The 18,131-nt window shown below is 45.0% G+C and overlaps 1 protein-coding gene across 1 annotated transcript; it reads left to right on the top strand.

The window, feature by feature from the left end:
* The first annotated feature begins 86 nt into the window (after positions 1 to 86).
* On the top strand, positions 87 to 18,128 carry AKAP10 (A-kinase anchoring protein 10). The gene is made up of 15 exons (XM_084219165.1): positions 87 to 408; positions 3,938 to 3,985; positions 6,061 to 6,243; positions 6,524 to 7,063; positions 8,447 to 8,545; positions 8,987 to 9,071; positions 9,403 to 9,526; positions 10,565 to 10,701; positions 11,630 to 11,774; positions 12,414 to 12,587; positions 13,976 to 14,085; positions 14,408 to 14,490; positions 15,044 to 15,096; positions 15,678 to 15,773; positions 16,786 to 18,128. Exons 1-15 carry the CDS (start codon positions 249 to 251, stop codon positions 16,789 to 16,791), a joined length of 2,043 nt encoding a protein of 680 aa, XP_084075291.1. The 5' UTR covers positions 87 to 248; the 3' UTR covers positions 16,792 to 18,128.
* The last annotated feature ends 3 nt before the right edge of the window (positions 18,129 to 18,131 follow it).

The following is an 18,131-nucleotide window of genomic DNA, read 5'->3' as shown; positions in this document are numbered from 1 at the left end:
GTGAGGCCGGGGCCGCCATGTTGAGTGCGGCCGCATCCCACCGTGCCGCGCGGGCGGCGCTGCCGGAAGCGGGCGCGGGGCCGTTGTTGACAACATGGCGGCCGCGGGCGCCGCCGCGGGAGGAAGAGGCGGAGGGAGCGGCGGCGGCGGGCGGGCGCAGCAGCCTCATTCATAGGACCCGGCGCGCTGCCTTCCCTCCCTCCCGCCTTCCCCCGCCCCGGCGGCCGCCTCGCCCCCTCCCCGGCGCTATGTCCTTCTTCAGGCGGAAAGGTAGGGGGGCGGCGGGCGGGCGGCCGCCGGGCTCGTCCCCCGCGCGGCTGCCGGGCCCCGGCCCTGCCCCTCCGGGCCCCGCCGCCGGGCCCCGCGAGGACGCGCGGGCCCTGAGGAGCGGCCTCCCCGCCAATGACGGTCAGTGCCCGCGCCGCGTCCTCCGCGGGGCTGGGAGGGCTCGGGGGGCCGGGGCCGGGCGGGGCTCGGGGGGCTCGGCTGCCGCCGGGGCTCTCCGGTGAGCGGCAGCGACCGCCGGCTGCGGGCCCCGGGCTGCCCGCCGCTCCCGGCGGCTCCGGACGGTGACCGGGGCGGGAGGGGCTCGTGCACTCCCACGCTTCGTGCAGGGTTTGAGCCTCTGAGCCCTTTACAGATGGTTTTTCAGAACGCCGACATAGCCGGCTTTGTGAAAATTATAATGGGCTGAGAATGTACAGCAGCAGCTGAAAATGTCAGTGAAAAAGGGACCTCATGGCACCGAGCTCTCCGTGAAAGCCAAAGGAGTCCTTAGCGGTTTATTCTGCAATAGATTTGGTAGGGAGCACAAGCTGGGAAATTCAGGGCTGCTGAAATATTTATAATACTCCAGCCGCACAAATGGGTGCAGTTTAAGTGTTCTCTGGGAGTGCAGCATTTTGAAGGCACTTTGTGCTCGTGCTGCAAGCAGGGCCCTGCACTCTCAGCCTGCCCAGCTGCGGTTTGGGTGCTTTTGTTGAAAGTGGCACCTTTTAGGAAGGGCCCCTTGGGAAAGTTCTGTTTCTTCGTGATGCTGCAGCTCGAGCAATGCAACCACTGATCTTCTGATGCAGCACTGTCCTAAAGCCTCTCTGGGCTACTGAGCCCAAAATGCTCACCCTGGGAGGCAAGGGCGTCGTGCCTGGGCTGATGGTGATGCTCTTGGCTCTCACATCCTCTGGATCTTGCTCAGCCAAAGCAGCAGCACTGAAAATGTCACTCTTTGGGGAGGTTAGTGCAGCAGTTGTGCAAGAAATGAGTCTAAACTTAGCAAATCTGAAGAGTCTGGAAGCCACTGAGGGCTTTGCAAGTGCCATAGTCCTTTTTGGGGTGTTTATATACAAATGTTGAGCTGCAGAATAAAACTTGGATATGGTTATGAACTCTTCAAAAAGAGCTCCTGCTGCTTCACTGAGAATTGTGGAGCTGAGGTTCCGTCCTGACGTGGGATCACAGGGACAAGGTCAGCCTGTGTGGAAACTTTCTCAGGGAGAAAGCCATGAAAGCTCTGATTATCTGAGAAGTGTAATTGAGGATCTGTGTTCCTTTGATTAAAGGATCTTTGGTCAGAGAGGCAAATCAGCACTAAATGCCCGAGAGAGACGCTGTGAAGGAGAGGAGAAAAGCAACCTTTCATCTGGGCTGTGCATAAAGCACTGCTCGGTGTGATCTCCCTTCTTAGGTGTGGCTTTTAGAGATTTGAACTGAAGCTGTAAGGAAAGCAGCACATTAAGGCTTAGGATAAAACTCTGGCCACGTGCAGTCCAAAATCCTACAAACACCAATGTTCCTGGGGTGAGCCGTTGTTGTTTATGAGGATATCACAGTGGGTAAAAATTAAAATTAATTTTAAATTAAACCATAGCAAGGATCATAAAGCAGCTGACCTGTAGAAAAATCAAAATCAGGGGTGAAGTCTTTTTATAGCTTGGGCCTTAAAATAAAAGTCTGGCAGACTGAGGGTGGATAATGGGTTGAGAAATCAAAGTGTATAGCAGGTGAGCTGGGTGCCTGAGGGCAGGTTATGAAACTGCTGCCAGGGGAACAGCTCATCCCTGGGGATATCTTGGGAATAATGTGCAGTCCCACAGCCTGGCTGACCTCAGCAGGATCTCGTTGTTTTTTGTGTGCTGTTGACACACTGTGAGCGCTTTTTGAGTTTGTTCAGAGCATTTCAAGATGTGAATTGAAACTCTGGAATGTCACGTGCTGGTTTGGCACCCTTTGGAATGGGATTGGCCACTGGAAATGTCACCCTCAGCTCTTGTTCTGTGGTTCCTTCTGGTTTCACACAGGCACCACACAGCATCCGCTCTCTGGGGGAAGTGAAAGTGAATTCATGTAGTGAAACTTCACTCTCTGAAACTCAGGCTTGTCCTGGGTCCGAGCTGATTTTGTCCCCTCCTGTTACTGGTGCCACTTGGTCGTGCTCAGAGCTGCTGGGGACAGGAGCAGCCTGTGTGGAAAGGGTTGGGACACGACCCTGGAGTTTGTATTTCCAGTAGTAAGTAGGTACTTAGGGAGGAACTGAGTAGCTTGGAAAGAAGGAACAGAGGTATTTAAACTGAAAATAGGCTTATGGAGGGCCGTTGTGTCAAACCCAGGAACTGCTGCTGGTAGCTAGGAACTGGTTTGATGAAACATTGGAGTGATTTGGGGAAGATGAGAGTTCATAGAGGCTGATTTCTCTCCTGTCCATCAGCTCCAGTTATATAAAGGCTGGTTACCCTCCTGCTGCATCGGGCTGCAGGTCAGCGTGGAGAGAATCCTCCTCTTTGACTGGACACCTAAAGCCCTGTGTCACACCGGGCGCTCCCTGGCAGCTGGAACATTCCACCCCGAGCTGCCGATGTGCAGCCCTGCAGCGCTGGTGCTCGCAGGGGAGGCTGGCAGGCAGCGCTGCAGCCACCGGGCCGGGGCAATTATGTAACCCGAGACCGGAGCTCTCCTTTGAAATATTTACCATCCTTAGGTCGGGATGGGAACGCTTCGGGTGGGTTTCTGGGGTGTGTTTTGTGATGTAAATGTGGGACTGTGCTGGGCGGTGCGTGTGGTTACCTTAGGAAGGGCTCCACGGTGGTGTTCAGGGATGACCTATTTGTAGTAATAATCCTTGCCTGGAGCAGCCTCCCTGGCACATCACATTCTCCAATATCACCCCTGCATTTGTTTCTCTGCCATCCTGTTTATGTGCTGCTTGGGCTTCTCTATTTTTGTTTTGAACAGATCTCCTCCTTCATTCACTTCCCTTAGGACCTTCCTTTAAGAAATAGTAATATTTTTAAAAAAAATAAATCCTCAAAGTGCTTTTCCATCACGACTTTTTACACTGCTATCTCCCCATCAGTTGCTCACCCGGGGCTTCATGATGATTAAGCAAGACTATTTGTGAGAGAATGAACTGTTTGCAGGGAGTTTCCAGAGCATTTCTGTGGTACCCATCATGTGCATGGAAGCAGCTCCATGGAGCCAGAGCCAGCCCACATCTCAGTGCTGGATGTTGTGCTGCTCTTCCTGTAACACCAGGGAAATGTTGTTTTTAGGTGATTTTTGGTTCACAGAGAGCACCTGCCAGTGCTCTACACTTAAAACACACCTTTCCCACTCTTCCCAGTTCATGCTGTTTATTAAAGTCACCCTGAATGTACCTTTAATCTACAGACAGCAAACATCTTCCTCCATGGAAATGTAACAGACTGTATCTCGTGAAACTTAATTAATGGATGATAAAGTTTTGCTTTTGAAAGTAAATAAAAAGAAAATAAAGCCTCTGTCAGTTACTGGTTGTGCAATTTAAATGAGAAATCAGTTTTAACAAAATTACAGTTTCCATCTGCCTCTGATACTTGCTGATGCTGGGAATTCTCTGTCCATTCTCAGGTGAATGCCATTAGTTACCCAAAATAGCATTAACATTTTCCCTTGTATTTTACAGTGAAAGGCAAAGAACAAGAAAAGACCACAGATGTCAAAGCAATTAAAAGTAAGATCAAACTTTTGTCTGTAAATTCAGATCTCTGCTATCATCCACCATTTTTATCTTCCCCAACAGGATCATTCCTTACTTCTGAGCACAGATCTGACCTGTGCATCAAACCCAAACCAAACCCAGAACTTAATTCTATTTCTGGCTATTTATAGTAACTAATCTTTCCTCCTCCTCTTGCTGAATCTGTAGGTGCAGGAGGTTATTGAGTTATGTCAGGCGCGAGCTTTAATTCAAAGTGATCAGGCACCCCGGTCACCTTGCAGTGCTTGTTCCTTAGCCACAACAAATTGCTCCAGGAGTTCCTTACTCAGGTTCAGTGTCCTTTGGAGTTTGGAAAGTGCAGCTTCACTGTGTCTGATTTGCAGAAGCAGCTGCAGATTTAACTTTGATGGGGCTTGTGAGGCTGAAGATCCCAATCCTGAATGAGCCATTCCTTGCTGCTGTGTGGGATGCAGAGGTCTTGCTGCTAAATCTCTTAGGAAAGGAGAAAAGATCTTGGTGGAAAAGAGATTTATAAACTGTAGGAAAACAAGTTTGTTGATCCTCTCAGATTTTCTTGCAGTACTGAAAGGAATGAGGTAAATGCCAGAATCTGATCTGTTACTTTCATACCCTCAGACAAAATCTTGTTTCTCTACTTGGTGATGTGTTATCTGCACATCAAGAGAAAATTACAGGCTTTTTTCACCTTGGTGGTCTGTCTTTCAAATCAAATGCAGGAAACAGTGAGTGGCATCCATTTTCATAGCCACACCTCACCTTTCAGTGCAACTACCAGTATGGTGACCCTGAAAACAAAAATAAACTTGAAAATTTATAGTGCTGCACATTGTGAGCTGCTGCAGCAGACACCACCTTTGTTTGACATTTGCAGAGAGTAGAACATTTTTTTCTCAAATATCCAAAATATAAAGTTAAATTGAAATCTAATTGACAAAAGCATGTAGCATTCTGAGGAGTGTGGCTCTGGCTCTACACAAGTGACCTCCACCAAATTTTCCCACTGCTGCCATCCCTTGGCCTTGGAGAAAAGGTATTTTCTCCATTATTGCTGGTATGAAACACCCAGAGGCTTTGTAAGAAGCAGCAAGTGGTGTCTTGGTGTCCAATCCTGCAACTGCACAAACACTTGGCAATAATTTAAATGTTTCCTGAGGTATCTGTGCTGTGACATCTAAGTGTGAAATTGTCAACTGCTGTCATAAAATTTGGAATAAAAATAAAGTGATGCAGCGTGGAAGTCATGAAGCCAAAGTTGCCTGACACCTTGATGGAGCACATCCCTGGGAAGTGTTGAGCTAATCAGCTCATCTGATGTGCTTTATTTTTGAGTCAGAGGTGTAAGATGTCCCTGCACGACATCCTCATCCAGCACAGCTTCCTGAGAGCTTTGGAATCTACTGTGAGCGTGTTTGGAGTTTTTCTCAGCTTTGTCATCAATTAACAATTAGCAGAGTTTTGTGTGAGGAAGTTTTTATTTGTTCTTTTTGAGCTCCAGTAGCCACTTGTGTCCTAAAACAGCCAGAGAGGATTAAGTTTATAACCTGGGTTTCATCACAGGTATTTCCTTATTGCCTTTTTTTTTTCTCTTGCAACCAAGCATAAGCAAAAATATTTTTGAGAAATAACTCTTATTAAACCTCACAGATAGCTTTGTAGTTCAGCATTTTTAAACACATTTTAGCTTTCAGAAAGGCATGGAAATTGATTGGCAGCAGCATTGGAACTAAACTAAACTGTTGACAGAGTATAAAGTTGTTGCAGTAGTGGTTATCAAGGAAGCAGGAAGACTCAGGAATATTTCATGTGTAAACTTGGATGTGGCATCTCTTGATTTGTTGCTGAATAAGGAAAATAGAGGTGGGTGGGAGTGAGTTTATTCTTGCAATAATAAAACTTGTGGTCTTTAATTAGAGCCTTGATCAAAGATGACACCCAGTGGTACAGGGATGTTTTAATGAGACTGACTCTTGCAAACTCCCTGGTATATTTTGGGGTGCTTAGCACTGGGCCATGGTTAGAAGAGGTCTTGGGTCCTTGTGCTTTAACAATTCCTGTCTTGATTCCAGCTCCAATCCCAGTACATTCCCCTCAGAGAAGCACTAGGAATCATGCCTTGCTGGAGGCTGCAGGACCAAGCCATGTGGCCATCAATGCCATCTCTGCCAACATGGACTCCTTCTCCAGCAGCCGCACAGCTGCCCTCAAGAAGCAGCCAAGTCACATGGAAGCTGCTCACTTTGGAGACTTAGGTAAGGCTGTAAGAATGTCAACTTTTCTTTTTATTTTGTGATGGTGTGCACTCACCATCCCTTGGTTTTCAGGTAAGCAAATAGGCAATAAAAGTGTGGCTGCTGTTCTAATAGCACCTGTGTTACCCTGGGAGGGATTGGAAGGGAACAGGCTTTAGTTCCTTTCCTTTGGCATTGTGTTGGAATTGCCTCCTCACAGTTGCACTACAGGACACTTCTGTGTCCAGCCCCCACATCTGTGGCACAATACAGACTCACTCTCTCTCATGTTTTCCTTTAGGCAGATCGTGTCTGAACTACCAGGCTCAAGAGACCAAATCAAGCCTTTCCAAGACCCTTGAACAAGTCCTGCAGGACAGCGTAGCCCTCCCTTACTTCATCCAGTTCATGGAGCTGCGCAGGATGGAGCACCTGGTGAAATTCTGGTTAGAGGCCGAGAGCTTCCACTCCACCACCTGGTCGCGCATCCGCGCGCACAGCCTGAACACGGTGAAGCAGAGCTCCCTGGCAGAGCCCGTGTCCCCCTGCAAGCAGCAGGAATTGGCCTCCTCCCCTCCTGCTGCCTGCCTGGAGGAGAGGCTGGAGGGCTCCGGCCCCGCGCGGCTGCTGCGGCCCCAGCCCGACAGAACTGCCGGCGGCCAGAACCACGCGGGGCTGCTGGGGCAGGACAGCCACGGCTCCAGGGCTCTGCCCCGGGGCAAAGCAGAGCCAGGGACTCACCCTCTTCCAGCTGATCAGCAAGAATCTTCCAAGCTTTCTGTATCAAATAGAAACAGCCCCTCCTCTGCACTAAAGGACTTGTCAGGAAAACTCATGAAAAGTAAGTGCTGTGTGTTCCCTTTGCTTGGAAAGGTGGGAAATGAACGTTTTTGTGCAGGGGGCAGCCTCAGTTCTCAGGTTCTTAGCAAGCCTGATGTGATGTTGCAAGGAAGAAAGTTTTATGTATCATTGATGTTAACTGATGCTGGTCAGTTTGAGCTGTGTATTATTTGACTTTTTGAAAAATAAAAAAGCTGCTGAAGAGACTTCAAAATCATTGTGTACTCAATGAGCTTAGGTTGCTTCTGTTCTTCCATGTATAATCATAAGAAAGTGAGTGAACATTGCTATGTCCAGTTCTTCCCTCACCTGTCCCATCCCACCTTAAAAGAATTGCAGAAAGTATGGATGGTGGTGCTGGGAATTCATAATTAACTTGTCATGGAAGGTAAATATCCTGTATTACATAAGGTGACATAAGTAGTGGTTGCAAGAGGCTTGTGGAGATTTATGTGTGGAATGTACTGTTTTTGTTCTTGGATTTATTTGATGGAGTTCCTCCCCTTGTAACTGATTTGTTGTCATTTGGATTCCACCTCTTCAGAGGCTGCTGGAAGTAAGGATGAAATTAAAATATTTCCTTTTGGTAGTGAACTACCTGCACAGTAACGTTTCTCTACTTTGCATCTACTCAGTCCTCCCTCATTTGTGCAAGTCTGCAGCCAAAAAGGAAACACTTCTTTCTTCATATTGGTTCCTTTTGTTTGCCCAACTGTTTCCTCGTGTTGCATCCCTTTCTCTTGCTGTTTGTCTTTGTCATGTAGTTATTTATCATGTGCCTCCACAAAACATAACCTCAGCCCCAAAGCCACTTAAACAGGGGAAATGATGTTTTAGTTACCAAAGCATCTCTGCTTTCTGATGTCTAAAAAGAATTTGAAAACACAGGGTTCTTACTGAGAAATCTGAAAAGAATTTGAGCGTAATCTTTTCTCTTTTCCAGAGCAGACTCCCAAGTCTCAAAAGATGATGTGTAAAGAACACAACTTGTTTGAGGCAGATCATTTTAAGATGGTTTTTTTCCTAATAGTTCCTATATAATGCAAGTGATTTCTCTGTGATGAGAGCTAAAAATTGGGAAGTTCACTTGCATGAAAGCTCTTGCTTCTGGGACTATGGTGTGCAGCTGAGGAAGTGGGTTCTGCCTTGTGTGCTGGTAGGGAAAATTTGGAGCTATGTTGTTTTATTCCATCTCAGTCCATGCTGGGTTTGTTGTGACCTGACTTCAGATCACACAGTCCCTGCAGCTGGTCAGGAGCAGAATATGAATATCCTGCAGTGGAAACATCACTGAGAATTAGACAGCTGCTTTTCTGAAGAGCAATTATTTGTTACTCACTGACACAAGGAATTCCAAGTTTGATTCTGTGTTTCTTCCCTGCAGGTATAGAACGGGATGCAGTTAGTACTTTTACCAAATATATTTCTCCAGATGCTGCTAAACCAATCCCTATTACAGAAGCAATGAGAAATGACATAGTTGGTAAGAATGAATAATTGCTTCCTCATTTCAGAGCTGCTCTGTCCCATAAAATTGTGTCTCTAATACATCACACATCTGCATTTATCTTTATTTTTATAAAGGTAAAGGTATTAAGGTAGCCTTAAAAAGATAGGAGATTACAAGTATCAGTGGATCTGACCTTCAGCAGTGCTGTGAATATCCTCATGAAAGCTTTCAGAGATTTTGTTTAAATTAGGGAAGGAATTCTTGGTGGTTATGATGGGGATCCAGATACGAGTCTCAATCAAATACTTTAGCCATGTTATTATTATTTGGCCAGCCTTGAAAGCTCTTTGCTCAGTCAGAACCAGCTGATTCTGGTGGATTTGAACTGCAATTTTTCATTAACCAGTCCTTGCTCGTGCCTTTCAGCTCCATCAGCCAAATCCATGTTAAAATTAACCTGGTCTTTCTTTGCAGCAAAGATCTGTGGGGAGGATGGCCAAGTGGATCCCAACTGCTTTGTTACAGCCCAGTCCATAGTGTTCAATGCAATGGAACAAGAGTGAGTTGATGCCATGGTTTGGGTTCTTGTGTCTCTTGTCCTAAAGGTTCTGTTAAGAATGTTTGTGGAGACATGACCATATCAGCACTTTTCTGTGCTGTATTTTATATTTGAAACTGCTCAGATCCCCTCCTCCAAATCCATTCTTGCTAAACTTGGCTGTTCACACTGTTGTGCTCTTTATCTCTGTCTTGTGCCATTTACAAACCTGCCCTGTTTCTTGCTTTGTTTGGCTTTTATCCAACCAAAAGTATCAGAGTTGTGGGCAAGAGCTGCTGGGTTCTGAGGGTGCTGCTGACCCTGATGAGTGATTGTCCCTGTGTCTGTGCAGGCACTTTAGTGAGTTCCTGCGGAGTCACCATTTCTGTAAATACCAGATTGAGGTGCTGACCAGTGGGACTGTGTATCTGGCTGACATTCTGTTCTGTGAGTCAGCCCTCTTCTACTTCTCTGAGGTGAGTGGCAACGTTTGGGTTTGCTTTTAGATCCCTTTCTAGCAGATGAAAAAAAATCTGTTCATTCCTTGATGGCTTTGGGTTGGATTGGGCAGGAATTGTTCCCTGGCAGCTGTGGTGCCCCTGGGTCCCTGGAAGGGTCCAAGGCCAGGCTGGCTGAGGCTTGGAGCAACCTGGGACAGTGGAAGGTGTCCCTGCCCATGGCAGGGAGTTGGAACTGGATCATTTTTAAGGTCCCATTCCACAAAACAATTCTGTAATTCTGTGATTCTAAATATAATAAAAAACCCAAGGTGTGTTTTTTTCTGAGAGAAAATGCACTGAACTTTTTCCTGCCCTCACGTAGAACTAATTCACATGTTGAAACCTGTCCATTGTGTTGTGGAATGAGTATTTGTGATTTCCTCTCAGTTAGTGAGTGCTTCTCAGAGTCTCTTTGCTTTGTAGAAGTTTTGACATTGTCATCTTGATCTTCACATTGTAGTGACTGTAAAAGCCTGAATTACAGATAACAAATCATAACCAGTGTTATGTGGAGAGGGCACCTTTAGTGATGTGATAGGTTAAATAAAAGATATCACAGTTTCAGGCTCCTGCACCTTTAAGGAATCAGCTCTTGACATACTTGTCCTGACAGTCTGACAAGCTGATGGAGTTTGAAACTGCAGCTTGGGAAGCTGAGGCAATGTGCTGAGCTCAGTGTAAGCTAAATGTAGCATGAAAATGGTGCTTCCTGTCCTAGGACAAGACAAATAGCTTTTTGGAAACTAAGTGTGAAAGTAAGTACAGAAAAGACATGTCAGAAGTTCTCTTTTTTTTTTTTTCCCCCTCTTCTTTTTTTTTTTTTTTCCTCCAAGCAAGCTAAATCTGTGAGAAACAGAAATTCAAAATACTGTGTCCTGGTGACAATTTTGCATCACTAATATATATTTTTTATGTATGTTTCTTGATCTAAATGGGATGAAGGAAGTTAAAAAATTACTAAAAGTTTCTTGCTAAGACTTCTTTAATCTCCTCTTTTTCTGATTTCCCTTGCAGTACATGGAGAAGGAAGATGCAGTTAATGTACTGCAGTTCTGGTTGGCAGCAGATAACTTCCAGTCTCAGCTTGCTGCCAAGGAAGGCCAGTATGATGGGCAAGAGGCACAGAATGATGCCATGATTTTGTATGACAAGTGAGGGAGCTCAACAATCCTTTCTTTCTGTACTTGTGGTTTGTGTTTGCTGTGCAAAAGGAACTCCTCTGCACTCTTGGGCTGGTCTGCTGAGGTGCATTTTATCAAGGTGGCTTTTGATGTGTTTGCACACGTGAACTGAAATTTTTTGATATACATGAGGAGAAATCCTTACAAGGATTCCATTCTTAAACATCATTCAGGATTTTCAAGACTTGATTGCTTGAGTTTGTTTGGTTGGGAAGTATCAAAGCTGGTTGGTTGATGTTTGAAAATGTAAGGGGTTTAAGCCTAGTAGCAGATACAGCACTGCAGAAAAACCTTAATGTTCAGATACTGTTATCCATATAAAGTAGGCTGTAGAAACTCTTCTCACATGTAATAAAAGCCAACTAGTGCTTGTTCTTAGTATTATGAAGTATTTCTTTTTCTAAGGAAGCAATCAGATCCTTTTTAATATCTGACTTTCAGGAGAGGAGCTTTCTTCCTGTACTTTGTGCTTCACTTTAGCAATAAGACAGCTGGGAGACAGCACAACTGCTTCCAGGAGATGTTTGTTCTTAGGCTTAAGTGTGAGGCTCTACCACAACTTGAGTTATTACCCAAGGAGGAAATAATGATTGGAGAGGAAGCTAATGCTTCACTCAGAGGTTCATCAATCATTCCCTCATCCTTAAACTCAGTTTGCAAGGATGTGATCAGTAGAGCCAAAGCTACTTTGGAGTTCTGGGTGTTTCCTGCTCCATTCTTGTTTCCCATTCTCTGTTTTTCATCTGTGTTTCAGGGCAGGGCTCTCAGACTGTTTCTGGGAGGGGGGTGTCTCACCTGTAGTCAGTGGGGACCAGGTGTGTGCAGTGTCTGGGGTGGGCACTGAGCACCTGCAGAGGTTTGCAAATCCTGTTTGTGTTGTTTCCTTGCCCTTCCCCAGGTACTTCTCCCTGCAGGCCACACACCCTCTGGGCTTTGATGACTCTGTGAGGCTGGAGATTGAATCCAACATCTGCAGGGAGGGGGGGCCTCTCCCCAACTGCTTCACCACTCCCTTGAGGCAGGCGTGGACAACCATGGAGACGGTGAGATCCTCCTTCACAGTGGGCTGGGGCTGATCCTCCTCCAGAGTGGGCTGGGGCTGATCCTCCTCCAGAGTGGGCTGGGGCTGATCCTCCTCCAGAGTGGGCTGGGGCTGATCCTCCTTCAGAGTGGGCTGGGGCTGATCCTCCTTCACAGTGGGCTGGGGCTGATCCTCCTCCAGAGTGGGGTTCACACTCTGTGCAGGTGATGGGGGGTTCCATAGTGTGCCCTGGTTTGTCCCCTTGCTTTACTGATTTCCTGTTTACCTGGAGAATAGAACAGCTTCAGGAAAATCTGCCAGACTCTTCCCCAGCCTGATTTGAAGATACCACCCACTGGCTGCTGTTAATGCTGTTTGTCTCATTGGGTGATTATTGCAGTTTAATGGAAGTAACAGAATTTCCTCCCATGTGAATTGCTATCAACAGCTTATTTTGTATCTTTAGAAGATTTTCCTTCCTCTTAGTAGGAGTTGTTTGCAAGTCTAATAGAAGTGCTGTGGTTAATAATGTAATCCACAATAATTCCATGCATGGATGCTTTTACTTGTGTTCCATCTACACAAGGACTGAGATGTTTGTGTGCTCTTCTATAACTATGCAGACCAGCCTTAATTAAAGAAGACTTTTCCCATCTCTCAGGTTTTCCTACCTGGTTTCTTGTCCAGCAACCTTTACTACAAATACTTGAATGACCTCATCCATTCAGTACGAGGAGATGAATTCCCAGGAGGGAACATTGCACTGAGTCTCCATGGCCCTGGTAGCTCTCCTGACAGTGATTCCATAGGGAGCACAGATGGCTCTGCCTCCCAGGTACCAGTTTGGGTTTTCTGTGTCAATATCCACGGTTTTACCCTGTAAGGAAACACCATTCCACTTTCATTTAAAACCTGTGTTGTGTTAGGATGTGTTTAATCTACCTGCAGCTCAGTTCTGTCAGAAGTGTCTCTGCTGTTTGTTGTACCCAAAGCCTTGTGCTGCTGTTATTTCTTTAGTTCAGTAATGTCTTTATTAAACTGCTGCTTTACTGAAGACTTTTTATGATGCCATAATATCTAAGAATGCTTATTACTAGAAAGAGCATTATTTTGTCAATACCATAGTTAACAACTTCAGGTAAAAATTGACACTTGTGAATATGCTATCAAATTTAAATATAAACATGCTGGCTTTGGGTGCTCAGTTCTTTTAAAGTGCCAGATCTTCTGTCCTGAAGAGTAAACTCATTTCCAGGGCTGAAGGCATCAATCTGCTCAAACACAGAGCAGATTCTGGCTAACCTGTAACCAGAACAGCTTGGAACCTGCAAGCCCAGCTGAGAGCAGAAGAGCCAAGCGACTGCTGCTGTTACTGAACTCTGCAGGGCTACCCTGAGCTTCAAACCCAGTATCCACACCAATGTTAGTCATGTCCTGGCTTTCCAGCAACTTGGAAGCTGTACCACCTGCTTGTACTATTTTTAAACCTCCTAATTTGCAAGGAGGGAATATTCCTCCCCTAGCTGTGAAGTGAGGAATAAAATCTGTGTTCTTGAAGCCTCCTGCTGCTTGATTCTCAGAGCAGGAGGAACTGCTGGTAATTGGCTGGGCAATTCAGGAAATGAGGTGCTGCTTTCTGTGGTGTGCATTCCTGCTTGTGTGAATAGGAGAATCTCTGGGTCTCTGCATATCTTTGCATAAAGAGCAGCAGGGAAGGAGCTGCCATTGGTGTTCCTGTTCCGTGCTGAGGCGATAATGGATTGCTGTGTGTTGTGCCCTCCCTGCTGTTGCTCTGATGTTTCCTTGGCTTTTTATTCATAATCTTATATAAATACTCCAGGCCAGAAGATAAATAATTTGTTCTCTGTGCATGGGGGAGGCATCTGTGTTTGGGAATTGCTTAGCAAGAGCAGGAGAGAGATGTTGCAGACTCACAACAAATGATTTGCGAGCACACATGGATCTGTTGAGCTGATAATTGAGCAGCGTGTGCTGACCTGGGCTTTGTGTCTTTGGCTCTGTCCATAGAATTTTATCATCCTCTGCTAAAACAATGTCCTATGATTAGGAATTCAAGGCTGTGTAGACACACTGATTCTTTTATACTCTTGCTTAGAGACTTAAAGGAGATTTATCTGTGTTAAAAGCACTGAAATTGCAGTTTTGTTAAGAAGCTGGTAGTTATCTGCATTGGGCACTAATACTTAGAATTTTTATTTGTAGTCCAATGTCAAAAAGGCTAATGTTAAAATCCTGAAAAATTTTGATGAAGCAATAATTGTAGATGCTGCAAGTCTGGATCCAGAATCTTTGTATCAACGAACATATGCAGGGTAAGGTTCATTTCAGTGTATTGTTTCCTTTCTGGTTACATGTTTCACCCCTGTTTCATCTTTGCTGTGTCCTCCTGCATGGAGAGTAAATGAAAGATCTTAGTCCATGTCTTAATATTTGACACTAACTTTATTTCAATAGTGTGATTTAACACCCAGTGAATGTTTCTTCAACCAAAATATTTCTATTTTGGTTTTTCTCTTCCTCTTAGTTATTGTTCCTCTTTATTCCAAAATGTAGCCAAGTATATAGCCAAATACAGCTTTCCATAATGCCAAAGTTCTTTTGATCACTCACATGGCTCTTCACTCCTCTCCTCAGGAAGATGACATTTGGAAGAGTCAGTGACCTGGGGCAGTTCATCAGAGAATCTGAACCAGAGCCTGATGTCAAAAAATCAAAAGGTTTGCTTTGCTCTTTCTCTCCATTTCTGTACACATCTGCAGAGCTGCTCTCTTCCCTGCTGGAGTTAAGATAGGCAAAGTGTTTGACTCTTTCCAGAGCTGTTTTAAGCCAATTAGAGATTCTGTGGGGATTGGCCTGTACTGAGGCAAAACCCATCTCTGGCCCAGTTTCCTACCCAAATTCTGCTTTTCTGGTCCAGCTGGACTCCAGGGAGGATGAGCAGCCTGTGGGAGTTGGAGCTGTCGATGGAACCTGGCAGGGATGGAAGTGTCAGCAGCTGAGCTGGTGATCAAACCTTCAAAGCTTTGGTCTTGAGATGAAAAAGAACTGCAGCTCTCCACATGCTTCCCACCCAGGCTGGGACCTGCTGCTGGTGCTGCTTTTCAGCTCTGGGAAAGGCTCAGTGTCCAAATGGCTGCAGGCAGTCCCTTGTCTTTCCTGCCACTCCTCCATGTCCTGAATGGACAGAGCAAACCTTCAGAAGGGTGAAAGGAATCAGCTTTGTGCCTCACTTTGCTGACATACCTTGCTTGCTGTTTTTATCTCAACCAGGGTCCATGTTTTCACAAGCAATGAAGAAATGGGTTCAAGGAAATACAGATGAGGTGTGTCCCCTTTCATGTTCTTCTTGTGACTTTACACTTCAGAGAAATAAAGTATTGATGTTCTTAATCCTGGCTGTTATCTCTGAGTATCTTTTTGCTGCACCAAGAACAGGGAGACTCTGTGTGCTAAATATAATTTGCATGAAGGTGTGAAACTAGTTTGCTCTTTGCCAGTGCTTGCTGGTTGAACTAATTAAGTGTGTGCTTGCAGTCAGGGTTTTTCTTATTGTGGTTTTATTTATCTGTAAGTAGGGGTGGAAGTGTTACTTGATTTTTATGGTGAAGTGACCACTGCACATGGGTTCCAGACTGCATTTTTCCCCTCTGAGGGGCTTGGACAAATCCCCAAGAGATAAATCTAAAATCTCCACTAAGTCTCTTGGAAATTGCATCAAGCCTTAGGTACAAAAATTGAAGTTAACACTGTACTTGGAAGCCAGGTGTGTTTCCATCGAGGGAGGATATGCTCATACAGGTTTATGGAGTTGTGAAGGTTACCCTGACTCCAAGGCTGTGCTGAGAGCACTGTGTTTGTCTTTTGAGAACCTGAAGCTATCTGTGTTTTGGGCTGTGTTTTTCAGGCTCAAGAAGAGATGGCTTGGAGGATAGCAAAGATGATTGTCAACGACGTCATGCAGCAGGCGCAGTGCGAGCAGCCCTTGGAGAAGGTCACCAAGGTAGGGGGGTGGGAAGGCTGCTGTATTCATCTGGCTCCAGCCAGGCTGTGGGAGGAGCAGAGCTCTCACTTGCCTTCCTCCTGTGGCTGAAACCCACGCTGGAAAATGTTCAAACCAGCAGAGCATGAGAGGAAGAAACAAAGGTTGGAAGTGTTTCAGCCTACGTGTGATGTAGGAACTTCTTAGCAGATGCCTGTGGTGGTTCTCCTGTACAAGCATCAAACTTGTCTTAGTTTGAGTTAAGAAACTGCCTAATTAGTTAAAAGGGTGATCTCTGCTGCAGGATGAAGTGTAATTCCTGACTTGAGCTCTCACTTGCTGGGTCCTCTTAGTCAGTAGTGGTATTTCTGTTTGAAGTTCAGCAAAACTCAGCAGCTGTGACTTCGTCTGGTTGGGTGCTCTCATTTACAAAGTTCTGTCTCCAGATTTTAAAAAGACACAGTAACCCTGTGCATAGGTTTGTGTATTGTTGTACAGCCCATGTGTTCTCTGTCTAAAAAACCCCAGTTCTGAGGCAGCAGTTGGATTTTGTGACAGCACGTTACCAAGTTAATGCCTGGTACTTCTGACTTCCAGGCATGTGAGTTTGTAACAATTAACTTGCATTATGTTCAGTTATTGAAAGTACACATGTGCCAAAGCCCAGTTTTTGGATCCAAATGGGTGGATCCATAGTTCACTCTGGGAGAGTTTACTTTCTAATAGAGCAGTAACATTTAAATAACTTTTATAATGACTTCACTTCCTAGCTTGTCTGCAGTGATACAATTCCAGTCTGCCTGGATGAAAAGGTCACTCAGCACAGTATTTAGAAATCTCAAATGACTGCAGATGCTCTGGATTCAATCAAGCAAGTAATCAAAAGGTTGAGTGTGTTTGGATTAGGTTTGGGGCTTTTTTCTCCCCCAAACTCACAAACCTGGCTTCAGCGTTTTTAAACACAAAATATTTTTCTATTGAACAGTTACTTTGCATGTTTTAGGGTAAAATTAACTGGTTTTCCCTTTTCCAGCTATGATTTTAGAAACTCCAGGACAGGAAATCTGGTTTTCCACTTTGAGAAGGAGTGAACTTTCCCTATTGGTGGATTCTTTAACACAGCCAATAAAAACAAAGCACTGTTACTCCAACCACTGGAATCCCCCTCATTTCTAAGGAAGAATGAAGAAGAAGCAATCCTGGACCTCCACTGTAGAGAGTGAAGAAACACTTTTGCCTGGTGTATGTGGCATTCACAGTAATGATGGTTCTGAGAAGAAGATGCAGTTTACAAATGTGTCACTGAGGATCTGTGATTGACTTCACAAATACTTGACCCTGTCTCAAAAAAAGACTTTCAAGCAAAATATCTGCAATGGGACACAGAGGCCACAACAGAGGGGAAGGTTTTGCTGTAGTTTCTGGTTCTACTGCTTGTAATTTTTAAACACAGAGTTGGAAGGGCTGTGGGGCAAATCCATTCATTGGCAGTGAATGACCTGGAAAGTTCTATGTTTAATTTTCCGTTACTTGAAATAGATGAGTATTCAAGTGTAAGATAAATGTATTTTACTTCATAACTGCATTAACTTTGAAGGCCGTGTAGAAGGGTCAGGAACTCCTCCTTGTTGAGCTCCTACACCTGCACACACACACACATCTCCCCTGCTTCCACCACAGAGCAGATCCAAGGCTGGTCCTGCAGCCCCTCTGCTCCCACCTTGGACCCTGCAGACTGCTCCACTTCCTGTCACCATCCCACGAGCAAGGAAAAAAGGAATTGCTGCCATTCTCCATCGCTTTTTGTCCCCCACCCAACGTAGGCTCTAATTCCAGATGTTTGGTTTACAAAGAAAAACAGTTTTTAATGACCTCTGGCCTTCTTCCTGACACTGTCAACACTTACCATGTTACACAGCACCTCCTTTTTTTTCCCCAGCAAATCAATTTTGCAGGGTAGCAGAAGTACTCAGTGTCTCACCCTTATGTTACTGCTGCATTTTTAGTATACAACACTTATTTTGGGTTTTTAAATTTTTTTTACTCTAATGATTGCTTTTCTCCTCAAACTTGTGCAAAGAAATCACTATGCGAAGAACTCAAATCATTTCCAATGTTCAGAATATCTTGATTGACTAGAAAGTGTTATTCTGTTGCAATATTTGATTGTATAGAGACACACTGTATTGTTATGAAAAAGCAAAAAAGGCTGTGTATAGGTTTTTGGTACTATGTACCACCTCTTATTTCTCTCATACCCAAGCATTCATGTACTTAAAACATACTATATTTAATTGTGTTTTGATTTAAAATATATAAATATTAAAATTTGTGTTGATTTTCTGTTTTCATGGGGTTTGAAGTTACATGGGATGGGTT

This window comes from Fringilla coelebs (assembly GCF_963513975.1).
Source record: "Fringilla coelebs genome assembly, chromosome: 20".
Classification (NCBI taxonomy): domain Eukaryota; kingdom Metazoa; phylum Chordata; class Aves; order Passeriformes; family Fringillidae; genus Fringilla; species Fringilla coelebs.
The sequence above is the reverse complement of the archived record's forward strand: the minus strand, read 5'-3'. Positions and strand labels throughout refer to the sequence as shown.